The 27,068-nt window shown below is 45.9% G+C and overlaps 1 protein-coding gene across 2 annotated transcripts in view; it reads left to right on the forward strand.

Annotated features, from left to right (window-relative positions):
• Positions 1-2,189: 2,189 nt before the first annotated feature.
• The window catches only part of ash1 (histone-lysine N-methyltransferase ash1), a 102,766-nt gene continuing 77,887 nt past the window's right edge, over positions 2,190-27,068 (forward strand). For both annotated transcript variants that reach the window (XM_050189917.3, XM_050189918.3), the window contains exons 1-5: positions 2,190-2,402; positions 6,884-7,076; positions 9,285-9,716; positions 19,301-24,488; positions 26,217-26,700. In XM_050189917.3, coding sequence (XP_050045874.2) covers positions 6,957-7,076; positions 9,285-9,716; positions 19,301-24,488; positions 26,217-26,700 — 6,224 coding nt within the window. In that variant the 5' untranslated portion in view covers positions 2,190-2,402; positions 6,884-6,956. The remainder of the gene's footprint in view (positions 2,403-6,883; positions 7,077-9,284; positions 9,717-19,300; positions 24,489-26,216; positions 26,701-27,068) is intronic.

The raw sequence follows: 27,068 nt of genomic DNA on the forward strand, positions 1-27,068 counted from the left end.
AATGTGGTGATGTATAGTTGTTTCCCTGGAGGCGTCGCCAAATGCGAGCGTCCTCCAGAGAGAGAGACCGATGCGGAGGCGGAAAGATTCTTCTTTCGGCTTTGTAATGATCGACAATTTCCCTGTACGTGATGATGCTATCTTTTATCCCTGGAACTGGCTGCTCTACAGTTGCCCGGTGGTAGAGTGCTCGGGCGAGCTCGTGAGCGGCTTCGTTGCCTGGGACTTCTTCATGGGCCGGTACCCAAATAAAAGTTATGTCGCTCCTGTGAGGGTTTTTGAGTAGAATGTGGAGGGCTTCTTCCGAGATTCTCCCTTTGTTAAAATTTCGGATAGCTAATTTGTTATCGCATAATATTACTCCCGCTTTCGTACCCGCACAAGCGAGCGCTACTGCAACCTCCTCGGCTGTACAGGCGTCCCTCGTGCACGTGGAGCACGCTATCTTAACGCACTCGTCGCCATCAACCACCGTCGATGCCGCAGCCCCGTCGCTGCCGCAAGCGGCGTCCACGTACGCTACTTTATGCGCCGGTGTGTTTTTAAGTTTATTTACTAGAGCCTTAGCCTTGTGAGCTCTCCTCTCTTTGTTGTAAATAGGATGCATATCTTTGTGTAACGGCGACTCTGTAGATGACGTAGGCCTTCGTCGGGGCGCGCGAGATCCCAACTGCAGGCACAAATAAAATGGTCAAATACTCTCCCGCGCTTCTTTTTCTTTCAACAACGTTGGTGGTGCAAAATAAATAGAAAACATGAACGCCAAAATCGCAGCCAAAGGATCGAAGCATGGTGAAAATTGGGGGAGACGGGGTATGTGACATACGGGAATAATTTCTGAGAGTTAATTGAGGTGATCATGGGTGCATGTGTTGTTGCTCGATCGAGGCGTTTAGCTTCAAAGAAGCTCCACAAGATATGTGTACAGGTTGAAACTTTAAGTGCACGTACTTTGAATATGCTGGCGAAACTCCTTGTATACAGGGTAAGTGTAGGAGCTACATGAAACGGTCGCCCGAAAACATAAAAGCGAACACAGAAAGTGTCAACGCCGAAAAGGCAACAAGCGGCAAGGATGTGCGTGCGTGCGTGCGTAACGGGCGGGTGGAAGTCTGATAAGAGCGATCTGTGGGTGAAGTTGCAAGTGCGAGGGAATTTTTCTGTGTCGTTGTTTGCCTGCCCGAACCATGTTGAGGTTTTGTGAAGAAGCGCTGCGAAATAATTATTTTACATTGCGTATAGAGCTGTAACGGTACAATTACATCCAGTGCAGGCTTATGCAGAAGAACAAACTGGCGAAAGTTGAAAGTTGTAGGGGTGAATGCAGGAGCACAACGTACTTTTCGGGTCATGAAACACTAAACCGCTTCGTAAAAAAGTCGCAGTTTCGCGTGAAAGGCGAAGCATCGATTGCGATAGTAAATTAGTGGACAGCTCGGTATACGAAGTAACGATAGTAGTTTTATTTGCCGTGTAAACTTGTAAACAAAGGCACACTCACTAAATTAACAAGCATGGTGTCACCATGACAAGAATGGTGTCACGCGCGCAGGAGCAAACATGAACACATCTCACTCGGAAGCTCGCTGTCAAAACGCTGCAGTGAGGAAACGTGGCAGCAGCAGCGAACGAATTGACTTTCGTGCAGCCGCTCCCATCAACGCGAACAAGTCGCGAAAACAACGCAGCGCGGACTCTGTACCAGTCGCAGATGGCCTTCCAGATACAGCGGCCCTGCCGGGCGCGCACGCGGTTAGTCGCGATCGCCGGCTCACCCTCGCAAGATTTCACTCTCACATACAGCCCGCGGCGACGATTTTATCGCCCTTCTCGCCATTGTACATTATACGGAACCTCACGGCGACGCCGACAGTAGAAATGCGCCTGGAGTGTCCATATAATTGTTATCGCAATAAAAAGAGCGCTACGTGGAAGAACATGCTTTGATCGATGATTTGCACATTATTTCATCACGTCGTTCAACACAAGGCCGTTTTGCATGCCGTCTGATACTTCTGAACAAATGCAAGTTCCGGGTACATTGGTTTCAGTTTTCTTCAGCCTTTGTGTATAACAGCCGCCACGACAGCTGCTTCCGTACCGAACAGTAAGTTGTCTGTGCCCTTCCATTGTATGGTGTTGCATGCAAGTCCCGTTTCCGGATTTGCCCCGACGGCGCCCGCGAGGAACTCCCGCCATGTTGATTGGCGGCCATAATGTGTTTATTCTGAAGGCAACGCTTTCGTCCTCAAAACAAGAAAAACACCATTTGTGAGGCTACTGCGGTTCTTGTCGGTTTGCTTCCGAAATTTTGACGATGAGACTGAAAAAGTGCTTGTGCGTGTTCACTTGTGTTGTGCGCAGTTATGAGTCCTTGCGATCAGCCGTGGATGCGTGAAAAGGTGAGTTTTTAGCATTTTTCGCACCTCTCGAATGAAGACCCTTACCACAATCGCTACCAGGGCTGAGCGGCGGAGGCTCTGAAATCATGTGAATCTAGCGGTTTCCATCATTTATATTCAAGCTGTAGTCTGAATTTTCTGTTGAAACAGACCTACTGCTTATGGTTTGCGGGTGGTTGCAACGCACGCTTCAAACGTCCAGAAGAGGCTGATGTGCTAGAGCGGCGCCTGTTCCAACATCTTTAAATAGTTGCCATGCGATGAACTGCTTTCAGAGCATTACGCATTTTTACGCTAGACCCAGTTCCTGCACCCACAATATTAATGTTCATACGCGTGGTGGCTCGCTTTACAGGTTCGTTTTGAACACGGCGCTATGCAATTTCCTGGCGCTTAGATAAGAGGGCTTAAAAAAAAAAAAGGAAAGAGGAAAAAAAAGGGGGGGGGGCTGCATGTCTAATTGAAAAAGCCAGGTAGAATCGTTTGATTGATCTCTTGCACAGACGGGGAAGTGCAGTGTTACGTTTTGAGTTGACTAGCATTCGGAGATTGGCCGTCTTGCTTCAAGCAGCTTACCCCAATAAACACGGATAGCAATGCTCCAACAAACGGCTTAGTTAACTCGTGGTCACAAAGCCTGTAATAATATGGTAAAATGATCTGCCCTGCTCCAAGCTTTCCTTGAATGCTACTCGTCTCCGTTACTTTTTGTACTTAGTTTGACGTTCGCGCAAGTAAATTTTCTTATCAGAAACTAAGACCGATCTCACAATAGTTACCACGGCTAGCTGCTATCACCTAGTTTGCTGTTATTGGACGCTCTCGAACCTCGTGTATATAGTGCATAAACTGCCATATTTCAAAATTTGAGACGGCAGAATATGTTGCGGAGTGCTATTGTACAGTTCAAACGTGAGTCTCGCCTCGTAATTAGATCGGTGATCGCTAAGTAGGCCTGCGATAGGCTTCCATTAATGTCCGTTGAAGGAATTAAGTAAATTTCGCTTCCCTGCAGCGTGTATGTTACGAAGACGTCTATGGGCTAAAATCGCTACAAGTAACTTGGAAGAGCCAAGTGACGGAAACATCGTTAGGAGGTTTCCTTCGGCTCCGTGGTACTATGGCGCAAGGCTGGAAAGCTAGTCGAAACCCTCGGGCATGTTATTTCTCAGCAGTTTGTTTCTTGAAACTTAGTATAGGCAGTATTCGTTGTTTTTATACCTCGTAAAAACCCTCTGTATGACTCTTTAAGTGTTACACGGAGTAGTTCCTAAACCAGTGCATGACCCGAGAATCTTCATTGATCATGCGCCTTAACACTCGCAAAGGTCACTGATTAATTTCGCAGCGTATAGCGCTTCGACATTTGTGATACATGCGCGGGCATTGGGTAATCCCGTAAATGAACGAAACGCTCACTGTGGCTGTGAAAATAAAGAAGGCATGCATTGATTCTGACTGACAGCATTGCGAGATGTAGATGAGCGACCCCCATGCATGGCTTCTGAAGAAGCTGTATCCCTTCGTTCTCTAGGAGGCAGTGAGTTCAGTTCAAGACAGCAAGTACACAGCACTGTCAAAAAACAAGCTCAGGAAATTTTGAGGGCCAGTTTGAATATAGCACAAATGAGTGGAATATTTTAATCCATGTACGTATTTAAAATCTTGCTTACTTTAGTAAATATACACACTGCACCAGCTGTAAATTGGCTGAAGACATCCACAAGAATGCCGCATACTTTGATATAAAAAGTGGTAGTAATAGCCTTTGTGTTTTGTATTAATTTCTGACAAAGGTTACATTTCTAAATGGATGCATATGTGGAGGTTATCAGGAAGTTTGATTATGCTGAAGGACTCACAAATGCAAAGAGATGCATCAGGTTACCATTTTACAGATTATGGATAGGTAGAACACCAACAAACCCAAAAATCTGTGACTAAAAATTTTGCAAGTGACTGAGTGTAAGCCGCTGCCCAAATCTTATAAATAGCAAGACTGGGCACTCTGGCTGGGCACATGCATGGCAAAAAGTATGTTCACCTGTATGTTGGTAGCACCTGAATAAACAAAATTAAATTTATTTTGTCGTCGTCATTTAATCATTTAATGATTGGTAATTCACTGAGGAAAGAAACACTGAAGAATGTACTGAAGGCTATGGATATTGTATAGGAGAGTGAACATCAAGATTTTCATCAGGTGTGATTACAATAATAATATGGTTTTACATCTCAAAGCCCCAGTTTGGCAATGAGGCGCTGTAGTGGCAAGCTCTGACCAGCAAGGGTTTATCAGCTTGCGGGGAAATCTCTGTACATAAGAATTTTCACCCGCTGCCCTTAAGGAAAGTGTTCGTGACGACCAGTTGTAGTCATAGCCGCCTTCCTTTTTTTAAACAGACAGCAAAACCGCTGCGCTTTGCTGTCTTATTTTTCCTTGGCCTCGGCTGCACAGTGTCTTGCTTTTTTTTCTTTAAATACATAGCAGAGTTGCTTGAGATCGAGATTAATAACGAGAGTCATGAGGGGCGTTTGGAGCCAGGAAACCCATGGCTGGCAACTCAGCTCAGATGGAAGACAGTAAATGCATCATAAGGTAAACGAAAAGAAGAATGTGTGTGCATAAGCATGAGAGGATCTGCTGCTGAGGTTGCCTCATCATGTAAAGAGAGAACAGCTTGGTTCAAGGAGCTTTGTCATCATAAGACATGCTAACGGCACCAAAATGTAGATGTTGAGTCATACACATCATAGAGCTTAATTAACTTGAAATTTAGCTTCATCTGCATGCCATGCCAGTTTGTCAGCTTTAATATCACCAAGGGAATGTGCGTGTTTTATACAAAATGTATAGGGCTCTGAAGCTAAAATTGTGCAGAGCTCTTATCTTGCAATTATGCAGTACAGAGTTAAACTCAATATGCCATAACTGTGTGGCTTTAGTGTCTGTTTAGCACTAAACATTCCCTGTCCAGAAATCATTCCCACTTTGTGTGCAAGGTCTTTTATCATTTTCGTTAAGAAGGATAGCAGTTTTCAGAGATTTTATTGTGTACACTTTTGATGTTCACCTTTGACCTCTGTAACAGTCTTGAACTATGGATTGCAGCATCAGCTAGTTTGCAGAAATTTCAGCAATTAACATTATATAGTGACTCTGATTTCCTTGACTCAGTCACTGTGGACAGCTGTTGGACCCTGACTCATGAGATGTGTTTTATAAACGTCACTTGATATTGAGATGAATCCCCAAGTACTTCTGGTGAATATTGAAAAAATTCTGGTGCTGCTGGAACCGGGAACACCTGGATAATGCTAAGAGGCTCCCCTGCAAAGGAAGAGTGCAGCTTGCATACAGCAGCACATACATGCTGTCCACAGTGCCATCTGCTGATAAGTGCTGTTCACAGTAGGATAGTGTTAGGAACAAGCTCATGCATGTGTTCAAATGGGCAAAAATGGTTACATGGAAATTTTGCTTCATTTTTCACTCCTTGTGTTGCTTTCAAAGATTTGGTTCAACAAACTTTGCTAATGTGAATTGAATTCTGGGGTTTTACGTGCCAAAACAACAATTTGATATGAGGCACACCATAATGGAGGACCCCGGATTAATTTTGGCCCCCAGGGGATATTTAATATGCCCCCAATGCACGGCACGTACGTTTTCGCATTTTGCCCTCATCAAAGTGTGGCCTCCATGACCAGGATTTGATCCCGCGACCTTGTGCTTAGCAGCATAATACCATAGCCACTCATCCACCGCAGTGGGTAAAACTTTGCTGATTTATGGCTCACATAATTTCATGCTATGCACCATTTCACTGGTTAAGAATCAGGTATTTCAGTGAGACTGTCTCTAATGAATAAAATAGGGGATTCATGACACAACAATAGCTTTTGATGATTAAGGTCTAGCATAATTAACAGGAACTTGCTAATTAACTTTTTATTTACCAATATTGCGCAATCAATGCTAAGTGGATGCTAGTAGCTAATGGCAAGCTGCTAACGAATTGGCTTTTAAAACACAAAACTCTTTTAAAGTGCATTGGCACAAAGAGCTCTGCTTCATTTTGTTTGTGGGATCTGAAACTAAGCATGTCGGGAACCTGTGTAACCACACCTTCAACTTAAGTTTTGTGTGGTTATCAAGTGACATGGTCATCCCATGGCGCACTGGCTGGAGTTCTAAGCTTACCGACGTAAGGCCATCTTGGTTGGTGGCCAGTGCTTGCATTGTCCTTGTTACTCAAAGAGGAAATGAACAGACATTGCTACTGGTCAGCGGTTTTCTTCATGCTGAGCACATGCCAAGGCAGACTTGGATTTCATCCGTGCAGTCCATGAACCATAGCTGAAGCACTGCATGTTCCTTTCACTGTTGCACACCATCTGCCATATAAGCACCTGTATATCTTAGCATTGTGATACTAATGCATAGGATTTGTTTGCAATTCATTCTAATGTGATTTCAGGAGGAGGTGGTGGCAGCCATGCTGGCGCTGGGGGGCGGGAGAGAGAGCACATAGCAACCGCAGGGTAGTGCTGATGGCTGACGCCAGGTTCCAGGCACCACGGCTGGGCCCTGGCGGAGCTCATAATGGAGTGCCTGGTACAGGAAACACTTCCCCGTCTCGGCATTGTGAGGAGCGTATGTGCACAACGCATGTGAGTATATCCACTGCATAACTCAGTTCTTTATGCAGCCTAAGCCTAGTGGAAGACATGCTGTATGAATGCTGACACAGGATGCGAGACCCAATTTTGTGGCACTTATGCTTCAAGATAATTTTTGAACTTCATTAGACTTATATACTACCATATTTGTTTGATGAAGACAAGTAGCAGCTGGTTTCTTTGTTTTGAGGGCTCCATTTTGTTTTCAAGAGAGGAGTGTAGTAATCACTGGTGTCGTGGTACCGAGTGATGTACTGAGACTGTTATATATATGTTTTGAGTTTTATGAGGATTTGGAATATATGTATGCTGCGAGTTTTTAGCCTGCCAATTACTGGCTGCAAAGCATTTGTGTGTGGGGCAGGCCAAGTGCTTTCCATACTACAGTCGACCCCACTTGGAACAGTCCCAATTATAATGAATGCTCAATTATTATAATAGAACAGAGCATGATGGTCATAATTATTATATAGACGTTGTGGCAGCACATCTTAGATAAAATGAACGTGTGGCGGCTTCAAGCTCCTTTAGAGCAAATGCCGAACCACATCTGTGGAATGGTAAAATAGCTTGGCTGGAGTTCACTGCGCATTGCATGAAAAATTATTTTTGTAAGGCTGGATTTCTGTGTGGGCTCGAAGAGTCTGGAACTGTAGAGATCAGAAGCAATGGTCACTTCAGGATTTATGGCAGCGCATCATTGAAGCGAAGACGGGTACTGCTGGTGTGTGTTGGGATGACTTTCAGGTCTATTCAAATGGGTTGCGAATTCAGGCAAAGGCAGTCAGAAACTACTTGTCACCAACAACAATGAGGACTGGTATCGGAGGTGCAATTGAAGCATGACTAGGTGAGGCGGGAACAAGCATTATTAAAGACAACTCATTTCCTAGTTAAAAACCAGCTAAAATATTATTTCATTGTAATGAAGAGAAAAATTGCTAATCAAATTTATTTAAGCATACGAGGAAAGAAAAGCCAAGTCTTGTTCACTTCATCCTTAATAAAAAAATACCTCTTTTTCAGCACCCGCCAGAAAAAGGAGCATTGCAGCTCTTGTAGTGCGCAGAAAGGTGTGCTTGTAAAGCTCGCCTGCTACCATTAATCCCATTCACATATTATGCAGTTTTCTCGTCAACATTTATCTGAATTCTGGTGGTGCTGTGCCTGCTAAGTGTGCTTTGTCATTGTTCAGCATGTTTAGTCAAAAGTAATCAGTTACGACCTCCAGATAATTGTTCAGTTCAGCTGCCTCCATGTGCCTGCGCTCGTTGACAGGCTCAGCATCTGACGATAGTGCCAGCACTCAACTCTCAGTGCTTTCTTCGGACCACAAAGAAATGAAAATGACCTGCGCATGGGTGATATTGCGACAACTGTACGGCCAGCATTTCGCCGCATTTCTTTCTGCCTTAAATGTTTGAAATGCTCATTGATTTGAGTTTTGGGACATTATAAAATGCTGCCCTAAATGGCAGGCTAATAAAATAAATTTCGCGCCTTTGTCAACAGAAATGATATGATTTTCTTTTTAATGGATATGGTGTCACTTAATTTTTTTTGTTCTGCCGGAGGTATTCCCTCATCACAGAGATGGTGCTAAGATCTACGAACCAATGTTTTAAACGTATGGTCTTCCATGGAAGCTTCAGTATGGGGTATTCATTTACCTTGGGACTTCCTCAATGTGGACTATGAAGTGGATGTTGCAGAGTCATGCGGGATGAGGCCATCATCCTTGAGGTACAAGGCTTTGTCAGCAAGAATCGAGTGAAGAAAGTGAAGAGATTGTGGTGGGGAACCGATACCACTTGCTATAAGCGTGACAACCGTGGTCGAGTACAACTAATCTCTGAAACAGCTCGTCTGCAACAAAGCTCTCAGTAATGAGCACTTGTCTGCTCTGGAAATCATAGTTATTGGGTCAGCATCAAAGAATGAAAGTAAGCTCACTGATTACTTTTGGAAACAAATGTATTTGCCATTTTAATGGATTAGTATTGCGTGTTCACTTATTATGAATACTTGGTTGCATCCTGAGTGACCATTACGTTTGTTTTGTGTGGGCTTGACTTGAAAACTCTGATATGCCTTTGAAGAAGTAGGTGTCAGTATAGAATAGAATACACTTGTTGCAATTGACACATATTTCTATTGTATAATAAACTGCAGTAACATATGTTGTTCAACTTCCTGCAGCATCGCCCGAGGGCTCAGAGCAACAGCAGCGTGAGCAGTGAGGCGAGCAGTGATGCGTCGTCGTGTTCTTCTTCATCCTCATCATCATCCTCATGTTCCTCCTCGTCCTCCAGCTCATGCTCATCAGCTAGCTGCTCAGATGAAGAAAGCTCCCTTCCAGCTAACTGCGAGTTTGCCATTGTACGCCAGCCCGAGCAAACGCACGACCCACTTAAGCTTCGGATTGCTGCCCGGCGTGTGTCAAAGGCTGAGGATTCAGCCTGCATGACTGCGGTGGCTAGTGCGGGCGTTGGCTCGGCTAGTGGCTCAGCTGCGGTGCGGCTCCGTATAAAGCAGCGCAAGAGCCGAAGGCGGAGACGTTCACGGAGCCCTATGGATGCAGGAGGGCTGTGCCAGCCACGTTGTTCTTGCATGGAGAAGCGAAAAGGAAAGGTGAGCACTGATGCGTGTGTGCAGTATTGTTTGCTGTGCACTTCAAAAATTTGAAGCAGGTTCACAGTTGCCACAGTACAGTGGCTTAGTAGCCATAGTTCAGCGGCCGGCAAAAGGTGGGATCAAATCTCAGCCACTGTGGCTACATATGGTGGGGCAAAATGCAGTGGTGCCTGGGTTATTATATTATGTGTTATTATTATTATGTTATGGTTCTGGGACCTTTAGACGGCAAAAATTAATTCAATGGCCCCTGGTCCATTGCAGTGATCCTCGCATGCAGATTTGGGAAGCAAGGATGGGGGAAAAAAGAAGTGTGCACTCCTAAGTATATTTGTTTGTCTCTCCTGTCATTCACTTTTGTCATTATCTATATGCAGTATTCTTGTATTTCTCCTGTAAAAAGAGCGCTTACTTGTTGCGGCCTACTGATTTGGTTCTGTGTGTTCAAAAGAAGTTCTATCTTGAAGCCTCTTTTCTTGGTAGGGTACTGTGCTCAGTAATTTTAAATATTGTATAATGTGGAAGCAAAGTCTAGCCTGCGCACGTGGCCTCAGGCCTGATCACTGATGATTCACTCGTATGCACATATCAGCATAGCACAGAAGTTCTTGTTATGGTTTGCTGCTTACCACTACATAGGCCAATGGTCAATTTCCATCGTGGTTCATCATGGCCACACTGCCTTGGCTGTTAGACCTTGCCAGTGCCATTTTGTTCCGTGTTAGTGACACTGAAGTTTTCTGATAAGGGGACGTGGATGCAATTGCAGTAGCTGTATGGCTCTTGCAAAGCAGAGAAACAGCCTTGCCAACAACGGTGACAGAGTACAGTGGCACGATCGGACATAGTTGTTTGAAATGGGCTTTCAATTTGCGTTCAGATTCGCCTCACACGATTGACTTAGCCAGTTGTGTAATTGACTAGGCTAATTGCGTGAGGCGAAACGGAACGCAAACTGGATGTGTTTTTCAAACAACGATCTCCGATTGTGCCCCTGGGGACAGCCTGAACGGCACTTACTTTGTTCATAGCTGCAGTTTTTATGACTATGCAGATCAGGAAAAAAAGAAATCAATCGGGATGGCCATATGGCATTCGAAATTTCCGTTGCCATTATACATTGGCTGCATAGGTGGCAGCGCCATGGGGATGTCCAAATAATTGTACAGGTGTTAAGATGTGGTTTGGGGAGCAGGCTTAACATCGTGAGTCAGAGATGCCTCCCAGGGCAGCAAGGATGGAGCGGCAGCAACCGCCGCACGCAAACATATATTCAAACATTCAAAGTACAAGTACAAGGGCACAATGCACAGAAATTGAATCACTGGGCTCTGAAATCCAAGTTCGTAGTACTGAGGGGTTATTAACTTATGCTGGAAATTAATTAACAATTATTATTCTGAAAAGCCTGATATACTAAAATTTATGGTACTGAAGTATTTTTACATTGAAACTATAGGCAGTCAGTGCAGGATTTCATAAAAGTTAATTGAGCTGAAAATTTTGTTATACGTATTGTTCGTAATAGTGATGTTTCACTTAGCCTGAGCTTCAGTGTACCATTTCTGAAGGGTCTTTTTATGTGGTATCTTATGATGCATAGTATAAATTTTGCTTTGTGTTGATGTGAAATGGATGCCACTTGTGGGCCAGGTACAAGGAAGTGGTGGTGCTGTTAGAGTGCTGGTCATATCATACATTTGACTTGCTACGATCGGCCAGTGAGGGCAGCAACCTTTGAATCTCTCTTGCTTTCCTGCGATGTATGACACTAAGGCAAGACACGTTTGAAGTCTACTGGGTTGATGGATGCCACTTGGTCACCGACCTTGATGCTGGGACCGAGAAACTCTAGTGAAAGTGCATTCTACACTACTTCGTTACGGCCGCTGCTGGCCGCCAAAGCCGACTGTCAGATGAACTTAACTAATTGCTGGGCCACTCCCGGAAACCTCTCGTCTACAAGCCTCCCCTCCTTTCTCTGGGCAGTGAATTGGATGTGCCTTGTGGCATTTCCCCAATCGTGTTCAGTGAACAAAGGCACCAGAGTGAAATTTGTTGAAGTTTACCAATCATTTCTTGCACAGTTTCACTGATTATACATGCAGTTTGGATAGATATCAGCACTTTGCAGTCTACAATGAACTGAATAAGCTACAGCACAATGCTTTCTGTGAAAATTTTATGCACAAGAAAGTGCCTCCAAAAATTACTACATTTTGCAGTTGTGTAGGACATAACTAAAAAAATATAACAGCTTGTAACATTCGGTTCCCCGCGTGCAGCGGAAGGATGAGAGCAAGCAACCAGCTGACACAGACTCCAGTGACCAACTGCTTTATTTCTCGTTCATGCGCTCCGCGAACTACGCTGCTAGCGAATGAGATGGGGCGGTGTCGCCATCTGTCATTCTTTGTGGCAAACGCTGTGGTCAAACACGACACCCCTCCCCACCCACACAGGGAAGGCAACGTTCACAAGCCTTATGGTGAATACCGCACAACAGGTCGTCTGGCTCTCGAACTTCTTCGCACTTAGGATGTGCGCAGTTCAGAAATGGGTGCCAGAGCATCTGGCACGTCCATCGCTGAATTTGGGAGTGCGCGCAGTTCAGAAGTGGGTGCTGGAGCATCTGGCATGTCCACCGCTGAATTCTTTTTTGGCGAAGCTTTGTGTTGTATAGCTCCGTCCTCACAATTGGCGCTCAGGTGTGGTTGCCCAGCAGAGGTCTGTTGGTCACGTACGCTTCCGTCACATGGGCAGGCTTGCGGTTTCGCCACAGCAGCCGGAGGCACATCAGGTGCGGCAAAACCTGGGCGCAGGTGCTCTTGGTGCCGCCTCCAGGATCGACCGTCCAGCAATGTGACATCAGCGATGTGGTCGCCTGACGTAGCAGTCACTGTCGCTAGAACCCAGGGCGGACCGTCTTGAAAGTTTCGTGCATAGACATGATCCCCTGGTTGCACATGCGGCGTTGGATACCCGTTCTTGTTGTGGGCCACCTTCTGCTTTAGCTGCCTTGTCAGAACTGTGGACCTCATGTCAGGATGCAGTAGAGTCAAAGTTGTTTTCAGCTTGCGTCCCATCATTAACTCAGCAGGAGAGCATCCAGTAATCTCATGTGGCGTTGTTCTGTACTTCAGAAGGATACGAGCTAGCTGACACTCGAAGCTTCCACCCACTGCCTTTAGTTTCGATTTAATAGTTTGCACTGCACGCTCCGCAGCACCATTTGATGCCGGGTGATACGGCGGTGTCGGTACATGCTTTATACCATTTTGCTGGAGGAATCCTTTGAAACTGGCACTCACGAACGCTGGTCCATTATCAGACACGATCACGTCTGGCAACTCAAGGGTACCAAACATGGTCCGCAAGCATGTGGGTGGCATCAGCCGACGGTGTTGTCACAGGAACGACTTCTATCCACTTTGAATAGGCATCACTCACAATCAGCAAGTACCTATTCTTGAGAGGTCCAGCGAAGTCGATGTGGATTCACGACCACGGCTTCTCAGGAACGGTCATGGCGCCATCGCTACTGCCCGCGCAGTCCTCTGGTTCTCCTGATACACACGGCATCGACGCACCACATTAGTGATGTCTTCATCCAGGGTAGACCACCACACATGGCTACGAGCCACTGCTTTCATTTTTGAAATGCCAGGATGGCCTTCATGGAGTAGGTGTAGCACTTGCGCTTGCAACATACTAGGAATCGCCACTCGTGAACCCAACAGGATGCAGTTTTCTTGCACTCTCATTTGCGTAGTGCGATGTGCATATAGTTTCAGGGCAGGTTCCCGCAGCTGTGTTCCATCCCACAGTGCCTCCCAAATCTTTGCTAGCACAGGATCATTGGAGGTCGCTTCAGCCACTACAGATGGTACCAAGACATTGGGGTAAGCAGCCTCGAGCATGAAAACTTCAGCTGGCTGCTTGACGGAATGTACAGAAACAGGCAGCGGCAGGCGACTCAAGCAGTCGGCATTCGCGATGCTGGCTCCGGGTCGGTACTTCAGCTTGTAGTTGTAAGCGGCCAGCATCAGCGACCAGCGCAGCACTCGCGGAGAGCACGTCTCTGGCACAGGTTTGTCAGTGGCGAGCAGGCCAAGCAGAGGCTTGTGGTTGGTGACCGCCTCAAACTCTGAGCCCTATACATACTGTCGAAACTTGGTCACTCCGAACACAAGAGCGAGAGCTTCCTTATCCAAATGACTGTAGTTGCGCTCAGCTGGCGCGAGACTTCTTGATGCAAAAGCGATCGAACGCTCAGCACTCGTGTCATCACGGTGAGCCAGCACAGCTCCCACTCCATACGGTGATGCGTCACAAATCAGCACCAAGGGCTTCTGAGGGTCGTAGTTTGCCAAAACTGCAGCAGACACCAGCATCTCTTTGCTTTGCCGAAATGCACGCTCCTAGTCAGCACCCCACATCCACGGTGTCTTAGCTCTGAGCAGCTCATTCAGGGGATGAAGAACAGTAGACAGATTTCGCAGAAATCGCCGGTAGAAATTTACAAGTCCCAAATAACTTTACAGTGACTTCACATCACTAGGTCTTGGGGCCTTCAGTACGACCTCAGTCTTCTCAGGGTTACGATGGAAACCAGCCAACGTAACAACATGGCCCAGGTATTCCACCTGTGAATCCATGAAGGTGCACTTGTCGAGCTTGAGATTCAGCACGGCTTCTTTCAAGCGCTGCAGTACACAGGCCAAGTTCTCAAGGTGATCCTCATCATTGCGCCCAGTCACCAGGATGTCATCAAAGTATACCACCACGTGTTGTAGTCCTTGCATCAAGTTGTCCATCTCTCGCTGGAAAACCGAAGGTGCTGACGTCACTCTGAAAGGCAGGCGAGTGTACTGGTACAGCCCCCTTGGCGTGTTGATGGTCAGCAGCTTTGAAGATGTTTCGTCCAGTTCCACTTGCAAGTAGTCATCTTTGAGGTCGAGCTTGCTGAACCTTTCACCCCCACTCATTCGGACAAAGAGATCCTCTACACGAGGTATCGAATAGTGCTCAGGCACAGTCACGAGGTTCACCGTGACTTTGAAGTCACCGCAGATTCGGATTTGTTCGTTGCGTTTGAGAATGGGCACAATGGGTGCAGCCCATTCCGACGTTCTCACCGTTTTCAGCACTCCGACACGTTCCATACGGAGCAGTTCCTCGTTGACACAATCGATCATTGCGAATGGCACAGGTCGAGGCTTGAAAAACTTGGGCTTGGCGTTGTCCTGGATGGTGATTTTTGCAGCCACGCCTTTGAAGGTTCCAAGTTCGTCATCAAAAACATGAGTAGTCAGCCAGTACATCTTGAAGCGACGAAACTGCGTTCAGCTCTTTTGAATTGCACAATTCTATACCAAGGCCTTTCATCCAGCCGTGCCCCATGAGGGACGGGCAAGCACCAGAAACAACGTACAACACCTCCTCGCACTTGCGGTTCCCAAGCTGAACAGTCACAGGCAGCCTTCCTAGCACAGGAGACAACTCACCCGAGTAGCTCTTCAACATAACAGTTGATGGCTTCAGGCGCGCTGACGGAAACTTGCGATGAAATGTATCCCCAGACACGACGAATACACTTGCTCCCATGTCAACCTCCATTAGCAACGAAGTTCAGTTCACAGCGACTTCCACATGGTACGGCTGAGTTACTTCTGTAGTGCCTTGCAGGGTCCACATTTCGTACACCATAGGCGCATGCTGCCGCTCTTCGGTTTTGTATGCGGTTTTGTCGCAGCTGGCGTTGTTCACGGCATGCACTGACTTTTTCTTCACAGCCGGCGGCGCCGATCCTCTAGAGTCTGCAACGTTTTTCCTCCCCTTACACTCACGAGATAGATGGCCCTTGACCTTACAGCTGTGGCACACACTATTCCAGTGTCGGCTCTGCGTCGCCAGATGCTTGCCACAGCAGCGAAAGCACGAAATGGCCGCTTCTTCCCGCTTTGGCTTCACAAAGTCACGTGCCACAACGTTGGTCGGCGCGGCAAACGGTGCAGGTGCCATCGAAAGCGCTTGTGAATCTTTGCTTGCCGCCTCCATCGCGGTAACGGTTTTCTTCGCCATGTCCAATGTCAAATCTGGCAGCTCCAACAGTCGCCTTGCATAGCTTCATCGTTAATTCCCGCAACAATGTGGTCACGCAGAATTCTGTGGCAAAAGGTTCCAAACTCGCAGTCGTCAGCCAGTTTGTTCAATGATGCAAAGTAGTCGGCAGCCGCTTCACCCGCCTGTCGCGTTCTAGAGTTGAATTTGAATGTAGCAGCAACTTTCGACGGTTTCGGTGAGAAATGCTTCCCGAAGATATCAAAAATGATGGTTGAACTTGCCTCGCACGGCTTCACGGGCGCCAGCAGGTTTCAAAGCAGGATGTATGTGGCCGAGCCACAACACGTGAGCAAGACAGCACGCTGCTTGTCGTCCGGCACGTTGTTGGCTATAAAGTACTGTACAGCTCGCTCTCGGTACTCTTCCCAGCTCTCTGTGCGTCGAACGGATCCAGCTTCCCGACGCCTGGCATTTCCGAAGTACAGGAATGCACTTCAGGGCAGCAGGGGTACTAGAAACAGAGCAATGCGAGCAGCTCAACGCGTCTTCCTCGTCGCCATTGTAACGTTCGATTCCCTGCGTGTAGCGGAAGGATGAGAGCAAGCAACCAGCCGACACAGACTCTGGTGACCAACTGCTTTATTTACCGTTCACGCGCTTCATGCGCTCCGCGAACTACGCCGCTAGCCAATGAGATGGGGCGGTGTCGCCATCTGTCGTTCTTCGTGGCAAATGCTGTGGTCAAACACGACACAGCTACACAAAAACCAATGACATATTTGAAATCTACACCAAAATCTCTGTGAATGGCAGTGTTTTCAAATGCCATGTGCAAATATATATATATATTTTTTTTTCGAGTGGCATCTGCCTTAAATTTGGGGTAGATTTTCCAATGAGAAAGTTGTAGAGAGCTCTAGGAAACACATAATTCAGCAAAATTGAGCTTTCTACTTATTATGCAATTCCACATACTAAAGAAAGACTGTGAGGTAAGGATGAGAAGTAAATAAATAATAAAACAAAACATGGCTATTGCTGTCGTGAGCCATAGTACTTGTTGCTTTCTACAGTACAAGCAAGAGTGATTGCTGGCAGAAATTTTGCAGCTGGTGCATGCATCACTGCCCTATCGCTTTCACAGCAGCTGAATACTTGGTTACAAGCGCTAGTCTTGCATGCCTGCCATGTATGAAAGTGTGGAGTGACTAGTTGGTTGGTAACAACTTTATTTATAGTCCTGCAGAGCTTTCGCCGATGGTGTCTTAGGTCTCCCACATGGGGAATGGGGATGCCGAGGTGTTGCCTTGCCACTGCCTCGCAGGCCTGCTGGATGGCCCAGATTACATTGTTATTTTTTCCCTTGTGCAATGTCTTTAGAAATGGGAAACATTTTTGCATAATATGTTGCCAAACATTACACAGGATCAGTGGAAGATAAAGACTTAAAGTAATTAATAGTGGTCAAACAAGGCTGTGATTTTATAGTGATGTAGGGCTGGGAGTACTGCGCCAATCGCGCCGTTTTGATACTCGAGCAAATTGTTGTGCCAAATTGTCCGTAAAGCTAAACAAATGACCAAAATTGTGCCACGCTGCACCAGAGCAGCTTTACCACTTTGGCTTTGGCAGGCGTCAGCAAAAGATCATCGGCGCTCTGCAGGGCATTGTGTCATAGGTCTAGGAGCGTGTGTGAAAGTAACTTTCCTATTCTGGCCGCCAGTGGCCAGTGGGTGTGAACAGCTGTACCCAATTAAGCCCCATGAGTAAAACTATAGGCACTATAGTAAAACCAAAGGCAGCGACATTCTGTTAGCTTGCTGCCTGAGGCAGCGAGTTAGGGTAAGCGAGGAGGTCTGGCGCTTATCTGCGCCTCAGTGTTGGTGAAACAGGGTCATATTGCTGTGCCGGCGCCGTTTCCACAAAAATGCACACTGTTGGCTGCACCTTTTTTTCTCCTGGTTTCTTGTTTTGACCCAAGCCGGCGCCATGCCAGTTGCTCTTGAATGAGGTGCGCAACCCCACGATCGCAGCAACTGTGGTGATTCCGAATCGTTATATCATGTTGATCGCATCGCCGCTCAGTGCTATTATCACTGTGATCAAAAAGTGCAAACTGAGAAGGCGAGGGCGCTCGAAAAAGGAAAGTTCAAGTGAAGAGGAATGTCACTTCCTTTAGCTCATTGAGGGATCTTGTACCCAATCGCTCAATGTGAACTAGATATCTAGGTGCTTCTAGTGAGTATAGTGAGTGGCAAAGCAAAGTGCAAGGTATTTCACATGCAGAGCTTTGGTTTGAGGTAATTCCGTTGTAACATTACCTAGAATTGTCTTTAAATATACCACTGTGGTGTTTACGAACTCTTGGTTCACAACTTCTGTTCGAAAGCACCTCCAGTCACTTCACCAGCGCTTAATACAAAAATAGTTTGACAAACGTCTTCAGGTGACTCTTCAGCACTTTGTTACTGTTGCAGAATGCAAGGCTTTCTGACTGTTATCCAACTTAATTATGATAATGCTCTAAATTAAGATTTGCATGCTCAAGATTGCTCCATTGAAAACGTATATGTGCTACAGGCTGCACCAAAATCTGAATTTGTCTGCTGCAATCTGCTCCAGAATGTAATTTTATTTCATCCAAGAATTGGTACAAAATGGCTTGGGGAATTCCCACTCCTGGTGATGCCTTCTGTTTGATTTTGTGCCCCTCTTATCACCGCTTTTCACTGTCAGCTGATCCCATTGGTAATGTGGGCAAAATGTCGCTCTGGCCACTGCCGAAGTGAGAAACATGTGAAAAGGAACAGCATTGAAAAGGGTATTGCTACGAAATTGTGACCCAAGGGACGTGGTTAGAGCCAACATTTCTACCAGAGGACTTGTCTTTGCCAGGGCAACAACTGCTTTTCTTGGCTACATTTGTATAGCTTGCTCTCTTCCATTTTCAGTTGGGAACTAGAATAAACAGGTGTAAGTAGAACAGAGAAGTCGAAATGTTCAAAATGTTCTGTAGTTGTGATAGTGAAGGAATGGCAAAGGGGGTTGGGGGAGAGTGAGCTGTATGAATTCTGTCCAGGAAAGCAGTTGCTGCCCTGATAAAGACAGGTCCCCTTATTGAAAAAGCCACTCCAGAAGCATGTTTCGTTCAACCTCTAGTATTGTGCAGTAGGTATAAAGATATGAAATGCTGAAGTCAATGTTATTTAGTGCATTATACAACTTTCTAATTGAAAGTTTTTCTTGTAAATTTATTACCTGTGAATTTGATTAATTTATATTCATTAATATTGTGACTAGACAGAATACAAGAAAGGTAGTGTCTGGCTCTGTAGAATGGCCAATAGCACGCTTTTAGCTGCACCTTCCTGTAGTGCACCAGCATATTTAAATCTTCGGCTACAGTTGGCTGAGCCACCCTATAATGTGGCTATGGCTCTAGCCACATACACTTGCCTCACGCATGATTTACCTCTGCAGAATTATTGCATAAGACACGTATTGCTTCCTTGCAGGGGACAGATCAGGATCCTTCAACGTGTAGCTACACATCTTCTTCTCGCAAGACATCGCGGTCGTGCAGCAGCTCTCGCTCATCAAGCAGTGGCTCATCAAGCTCTGGCTCAAGCTCAAGCTCTGGTTCAAACTCTGGTTCAGGTTCTGGTTCAAGCTCAGGGTCAAGTTCAAGCTCAAGCAGTTCTTCGAGCTCATCGGACTCTGAAAGCTCATGCAGCGTGTCAGATTATTCAACCTGCCGCACGCCTATCAAGCCTGGCGGATATCGTGCTTACCAGAGCAGTGATACCTGTGTCTCGTCTCCACTGCAGTCATGCACAAAAAAGGCAGAGTTGAATGCTGCAGCGCCGGTTGGTCCAGATGTTACGGGGAATGCAGAAAAGCCAGCCTCCACAGCAAGTGACTGCAGCACAGTAATAGGACAGCCCTTGCCATATTTGAACATGGACGCATCAGCAAATGTTTCGCCTGACAGCGGGATCCAGTCTTGTGGAGAATCCCCACAGCGTGCAAGTTGCCATGGTGATTCACCGCATCGAGGTAGCTGTCGCGAAGATTCACCTGGCCATGTTATTTGTCAGGATGAGGAGGCTGACAAGAAACACATCACGCAGGAGGTGCCAGCTGCCACTGCATGCAGTGATGCAGTGCTTTTGAACACCTCTGAAAGGCCACCTAGTGTTTCTCACTTGGAACATTGCAAGTTGCCTGACGTAGTCATGGTGCGAGACATGAAGCAACATGGATCTGAAAGCAGACTTGACGGTTTGACTGACATTACAGAAACTGCCAAGAGCCCTTGTGACGTGCTGCTTATCACAGACACCCCTGAGAACTCACCACTGAGGGCACCGTCAGAACATGTTCCTAGTTTCTGTGAATGTTTGCAGGGATCAGAACCTTGTGGGAACAAGGTACAAAGGTATGGCTTTTGTGACTCGCTATCAGAAAATCGTCCATTGGAGCGAGCTTCTCCATGTCGAACATTGGATGGAGAAGCAAGTGGGAAGACAGAGGTGCTGAAGGACCCAACCCCTCCACCTCCTCAACTTACGCCTCCTCGGTTGGATTGTATGGTTGTGGAGCCACAAAGTTCCAGCCTAAGTCAAACTGGTAATGCCAGCACCGGTGATGACAAGGAAGAAAGTAGTGGAGAAGGCCAGTGTCCTCCTGTCCTATCTTGTTCCATGAGTGGTCGGAAACGTGATAGGAAGGTCAGCAGTAGAGAAAGAAAGAGTGTAGAGGCGGTCATTGCTGTGTCACCACCACGGCTCAGAAGAAGGAAACGAGATGGGGAAGAACAAGCTGCTGTGAAGAGTGCGCCAGCTCAAGTGAGAGTGCTCAGGCCATCTAGGATGGGGAGGCCATCATCAAGTATTAGTACAAGGCCACTGCGGAGCACTACCTTAAAAACTGCTGTACGTAATGGTGGAAAAACTGAGTGTGGGGACCGTGAACTTCATCAGTTGGTGCAGAGAGTGCATGACTCAATCAGCACACAGTTTCAGGACACGATGGGCACCTCAAGTGACTTTGAAATGACAGCAGATAATGAGGAAGGTTCAGTCAAAAGAAAAATTGCTGAACAGCAGCTTAACTTGGCTGAAGAAGAACCCGGTGAAATGATGGCAGCGCCATTGCCATGTTCAGCTTTGTTGCCTCAAGAGGACAAGGATGAAGCCTCTGTTTCTTCTGGAAATGCAGATGCCGAGATCAGCAAGACTAAAGAAAAGCCACTGCCAGCCCGCAGAAGAGGGCGACCCAAGCTGAGAACTGCAAAGAAATCGTCATCTGTAAAAGTGGAGAGGCCTGTGTTACGGCAGACACGGAGGGAAAGGCATGAGGACAGAAATGCTGGGCTGGATGTGTTTCAGTCAAGTACCAAGAGTGACTTGCCAGATCTGAAACCATTTACAGGCAACTCGGTGAAGAAGGAAGATGTGTCAGATAGAGGCAGGACTTGTGTTGAAAATGTACCAGTGAAAACAACTTCTGATGTAGTTGAGACAAGGAAAAACAGGACAATTGCAAAAAAGGAAGGTGTTGATGACTCTGTTGATGTGGATACATTGCTTCGAGAGTGCAACATTGAGGAGCAGACTCACTTGCTCCACATGTACCAGCGAAAACTGAAGAAGAAACGCTTTGTACAGCAGCCATTGCGACATAATCGCTGCAACAGTTTGCGGAAGTCTGCACGCTTAGCAGCCACAATGACGTCCGAGTCAGTTGATGCCCTCGTTGATGCACTTTCTTCCATTTTCATCTCAAAGCAGGCATCGTTGCATATTGCCAACATCGATGACATACCGGCAATTTTTAAGCCAGTAAAATATTTGCGTCCTAGGCGTACTTCTGAAAGGCCATTGCGACAGATAAGCAGTGCAAGTAAGGCTGAAGTTCGAAAGCTAGAAAAAGAGGAACCTAAGACGGTGGCTGGGAAGAAAGGAAAAGCAAAGAAGCAGGCACAGCCTCCCTCAGCAGTGCTTGAGTCACCTCCCGATATACTGGCACCACCTTCAGGCGACCGTTGCCTACCCCTCAAAAAGCGACACTGTCTACTCAGCGAAGACAAGGCTCAAGAAGCAGGCAAGGAGTCTGCAGACGTAGTGGAAAAGAGCCAAAGCAAGCATGCATTTGTAGCTGTAGGCACTGCAGATGCAAACAAGAAAAACACGAGTAGTGCAGCTGAAGCATTGCCCAGCTTGCCAAACTTGCCACGCTGTGAAATGCCTGTACTGACTAAAGCAGCAAAAAAAGCTATGTACCCTATTGTTTCATTAGAACCTTTACCACAGGATGTCAGAGGACTGAAGAAAAAACCAGGACCCAAAGGCAGGAAACAGAAGTCACATCAAATTGGAAAGAGAAAGCCTTCAAATGCAAACAATACTAACTCCCCGGTTGATGACACCATTGAGAGTTGCATCCAAAAATTTAATGAGGCTCTTAACTCAGCCAAATTGAATGAAAAATCACGGTCCAGATCAAAGTCGCCAATCAAGCTGAGTCACAGCTGTAGTTCAAGCCCTCAAATGGAAGCTGAAAGTAAGCCAGTTTTGCTGCCTGATGTCCACTGCGAATCCCATGCTGATCTACTTAAGCGACAATTTACACCTCAAGCAGAAATGCAGCCCGAGCCGCAGACCCATAACCAGGCCAAATCCCAAACTGCACCCAAGACTGAATCCCAGGCTGAATGTGACACTGCATTGCATACTGAATCGCAGACTGCTTTGCATATTGAATCGCAGACTGAATCGCAGACTGAATCGCAGACTGAATCGCAGACTGAATCGCAGACTGAATCGCAGACTGAGTCGCAGACTGAGTCGCAGATTGAATCGCAGACTGAATCGCAGACTGAATCGCAGACTGAACTGCAGACTGAATCGCACACTGAATCGCAGACTGAATTGCAGACTGAATCACAGTCTGAATCCGACGCTGCTTCCCCGACTCGGTCCCAGATTGAACTGCAGACTGTAATGCATACTGAGTCCCACCCACAGTCCCTGCTTGAGCCTTTATCTGACTCCCAGTCTGAGACTCAGCCCGAGTCCCACTTACAGCCCCAGCGCGAGTCCAAGCTTGAATTTCCATCTGAGTACCAGCCTGATACCCAGCCACCTTGTCATCCAGTTGATGATGATGATGACATCCCTCTGTCTGCTTTAGTTGCCCAGCAAGCAGACGGATGTGATGACGATGAAGCAGTGATGCTTGTTGAAGATGATAGTGACCCTGAAAATCCTTTGAAAAAGATCTCTCTTCTGAAGCAAAAGCAACAGAAGCTGCTAAAAGCTGTTGAACGGGCACGTCGATCGAAAGAACGTGTTAGCAAGGATTTGCCACTTGAAGATGACTTGATGGGCAATAAGAAGCATAGGAAACGAAAGATGAGGAACAGGACTGGGTTCGTGAAGGTCAAGCGAAGAAGGGTCGCATCGAAAAAGAGTCTTGTTACCACATCTGCCTGTGATGAAGCAGTGGACAGTGCTGCTGGTCAAGTTGAAGGGTCGGCACTAGCTGAAGAGCTGACCCATGGCATTCCTGCAGCAGGCAGCTCCATTATGGAAGCTTGTGAGGGGCCTGACAGTGTTGCAGAAGTGCATCAACAATCTGAAACATTGCTTGAAGGTGAAGCTGGTGCCAATACTGATAGGGAAGCAAACTGCAAGGATGAGTTTAAACCCATTACAGTAGCTGAAGGCAAATCTGAGGAGACTAATGACTGGACTGCTGATGAAAAAGAGAAGATAAGCAGTGATACCGAAATAGATGAGAAATTTGAAGAAAATAAGGAGCCTGGTTTAGACAGTGCTAACAATTTGGACAGCAAGCCCACTGTAGGAGCTGACAGTAAACTGAAGACAACTGCTAACAAGGAGAAAAGCAATAGAGACAGCCAACCAGTAGGCGAGGCGGCAGCTGACAGTGAAGACAAAGGTGATGACAAAGCATGCAAAGATACTAGAGTGACTGCTTCTGCTGAATTGTCAAGAGTAGAGCTATCTAAACGCCCTGGTAAGCCAAAAACTTCCAGAAGGTCTAGAGGATACAGAAGAAAAAGAGTTTTTAACCGAAAATCGAGAGGAAAACAGAGTAAGAACGAGCTGGCCTGTGGTGGTAAAGAGCCGCAAGCCGGGGTAGATGCCACAAAGATTGAGTCCGAAACTACTGAGGAAAACTCGGGAGCTGAAGAAAACCAGATCCCAGAAATGTCTAATAATACTCAGGTTATAGTGCACAGCAAAAGTTCTTCGCAGCAGAAAAAGATTAAGAACGTCAACCTGAAAGCCGAAGAAAACCACAAGCAAGAAAGTTCTGAAGATGTGGTGGAGAAAACAAGAAAGAATGAAGGTCCTTCACAACAGAAAAAAAGTAAAAGCGTCAATTTGAAGGTTGGAGACCACAAGCAAGATAATTCTGAAGATGCAGAGGAAAAAGTGAAAAATGGAGGTGCTGTGCAGCAGAAAAAAGTCAAATACATCAATTTGAAGTCTGACGACCAAAAGCAAGAAAATTCTGAAAATGTGGAGGAAAACGTGAAAAATGAAGGTCCTTCACAGCCAAAAAAAGTAAGGCCACGAAAGAAAGCCCTTAAGTCCTGCAAAGCCAAAAATAAAAAGTTGTTCAAGCCAGTGTCAAGCAAGCCTTCTACAAGTGCAAAGCCAAATGACTTGGGTGAGTTATATTTATTGCTGTGCGGCGCGTTCTTGTTGGTCTTGACCACCATACAAGAATTGGCTATGTAATAGAAAAATGTCTTAATCAGTCATGGAAAAAATGCACCAATTCAGTTTATGAACTGGGTTTCCTATAACGTTTAGATAGTAGGCTTAAGGCTGGATGTTCCTGTTTGCCTAAAGAAAAAAAAGGGATACAGTGCTGTATTTTTATGTTTACGCTTGAGATGTAAGTCACTGCTTTTCTGACTTTTAGTTTTTGCATCCAGGGCCACAAGAGATCTAGTAGAGGTTCTACAACGGCTCATGAATAATAAAAATATCATCAGCTGACTTCAGGGATTCTAAACAAGACTTGGCTATTTGGTATTTCATAACTAATAAACTTGAGTGCAAAGAAGAAAATTGTGACGACAGGACGGAGACGCTTGTCTTTGTCTGTCTTGTCATCACTCATTTCTTCTTTGTGGTTGAAATTTATTAGTTACAGTGATTTCTCTGGTGCTGAACTGATTTACTGTGACAGCAGCAGGCTCATACAGCTGACACTGCCATCTTTTGAAGAACAGCTTCTTTCTGATGCACATAATGACCTTGTGCTCTACAATATAATGCCTGTTGTGGCCACCAGATGCCACCACTCATACAGTCAATGTGGGGTTCACTACTTTGCACAAATTACTGAGTGTGAATGTTATGCCATTTTGCAGTAGTTAGCGTGGTCTGCTGTGAAATTCATGTTGCTGTAGGGACATATGTCTCAATCTTAGTGGTGAGTGACCGAGTGAATCCTGGTGAAACATGACTGCCTCAAATTTGGCTAAGGTTTTGTTTTAAATGTGCGAGCACTTATTTAGAAACTCTTGGCATGTTTTGCCGATGTTCACATGTAACGCTTAATAATGTGTTGAAATAATGGAATTATTGAATATCATGCACTCTTTTATTGGAAGGTCTGTATGACTTACAGATATCTATTTGGTGACTATATATATATATATATATATGTGCAGTGCAGTCCATTATTAAAGGGAACACATGAGGAGAGCACATGCAAACTTTCCCCTCTATCAAGTGTACAATTTCCTGGTCTTGCTGCAGATGGTTCATGATTGGTGGCACCTTTCTACACATCTGTGCAGTGCTTTTACATAGCTTCAACAGTCACTTGCAGCTACAGCATCAGCACAGTGAGAGCGGCACATTTGGGTGTTCCCTTTTACAATGGCCTGCACTGTACACATACAAACACACATGCATGTACATGCACACATATACATGCACACACAGGTATTATGTTGTGATGTATTGTTGTTGGATTACATTGAACAGAGATATGCTCACTGGCACTCATTCGTGGCTCAAAATGCCGTGCTATATGAGGCAGTCTACTGGGGCTTGCATTGCCTGCAGTGTGTGCAGTGTATTGGTGGTAATGGCGATTTTTCTCAGTTGTGTGTTGAGGGTGAGGCTGAGAATGAGAATGTGGCCTGAAGATGACACAATAAGGAGAATGACTTGACAGCTGCCACTGTCATTGTCGTAACAAGAAGGAAGGTAGTATGAACGTAAAGACAGAGCAAACACAGTTTCAAGCTTCTGACAGCTGTCACAGTAACATAATAAAGAAGGCTTCTGCAGCAAGTCAGGAACATTATAGAAATATGGTAATTTGGTCAAGGTCATAAGTTCTGCAGTTCTGCAAGAATGAACATTTTCTTTGCAGAGTCAACACAGGCCAAGCCTGTTGAGGACGCTCCACAAGAAAAACAACAGGAATTATTAACAGATGATACACCACAAGAAGTGCAAGAGGAATCTTTGCCAGTTGATACTATTGCTGAAGCTATTGAAGCAGTTGTTGTAGCTGGTACTAAGAGAAAGGTGGGACGACCAATAAAAGGCAAGACCAGGGCAAGAATGCTTGCAGTAGCAAAACGCAAGGCAAAGATGCTGAAATGTGCCCCAAAAAACAAGAAGATCAAGCTAAAGAAGCAATGTACACCACTCTTGGCACCTGCATCAGACAGTGAATCGTCATGCACAGCACCCTCTGCAGTTTCATCATCTGTAGCATCTGGTGCATCACTTTCCACTCTTTCATCTGCTCCACCTGCAGGACTGTGCCCAATGAATTCTAGTGGCAAGCCACCAAAAAAGAAGTCCAAGATGGACAGCACTTCAACCAAGGCTTCATGTTCCATGAGCAGGTGAGCATCATGCTTCTGTCATTTGAACATGAGTTCTTCAGTTGTCTGTTTGCTTTGTGCATGTTCTGGGCATGGTCTAACTGAATTATCACCCCACATTCATTTGTAATGAGTGAGAACTTAAGTAGCAAGTAGCAACAAGTCTGGCGATTTTTTTTCTAACTCATTCAATCACAATGGGTGCATTTTGTCATGTTTCAGCTGCCGAATTACATTTGATACCAGTGATGCTGAACATAATTCAAAGAAACAATAGGCAAGATGGATGCAAGACATTATTGTAAATTTTTTTGAGCTCTTTTCTTGCAAAGGCCAGATAACTGATCGCTCTGTTTATTAAAAACATGGTGGATAGCATTGCTGCAGAG

This window comes from Dermacentor andersoni, chromosome 2, assembly GCF_023375885.2.
Source record: "Dermacentor andersoni chromosome 2, qqDerAnde1_hic_scaffold, whole genome shotgun sequence".
Taxonomy (NCBI): Eukaryota; Metazoa; Arthropoda; class Arachnida; order Ixodida; family Ixodidae; genus Dermacentor; species Dermacentor andersoni.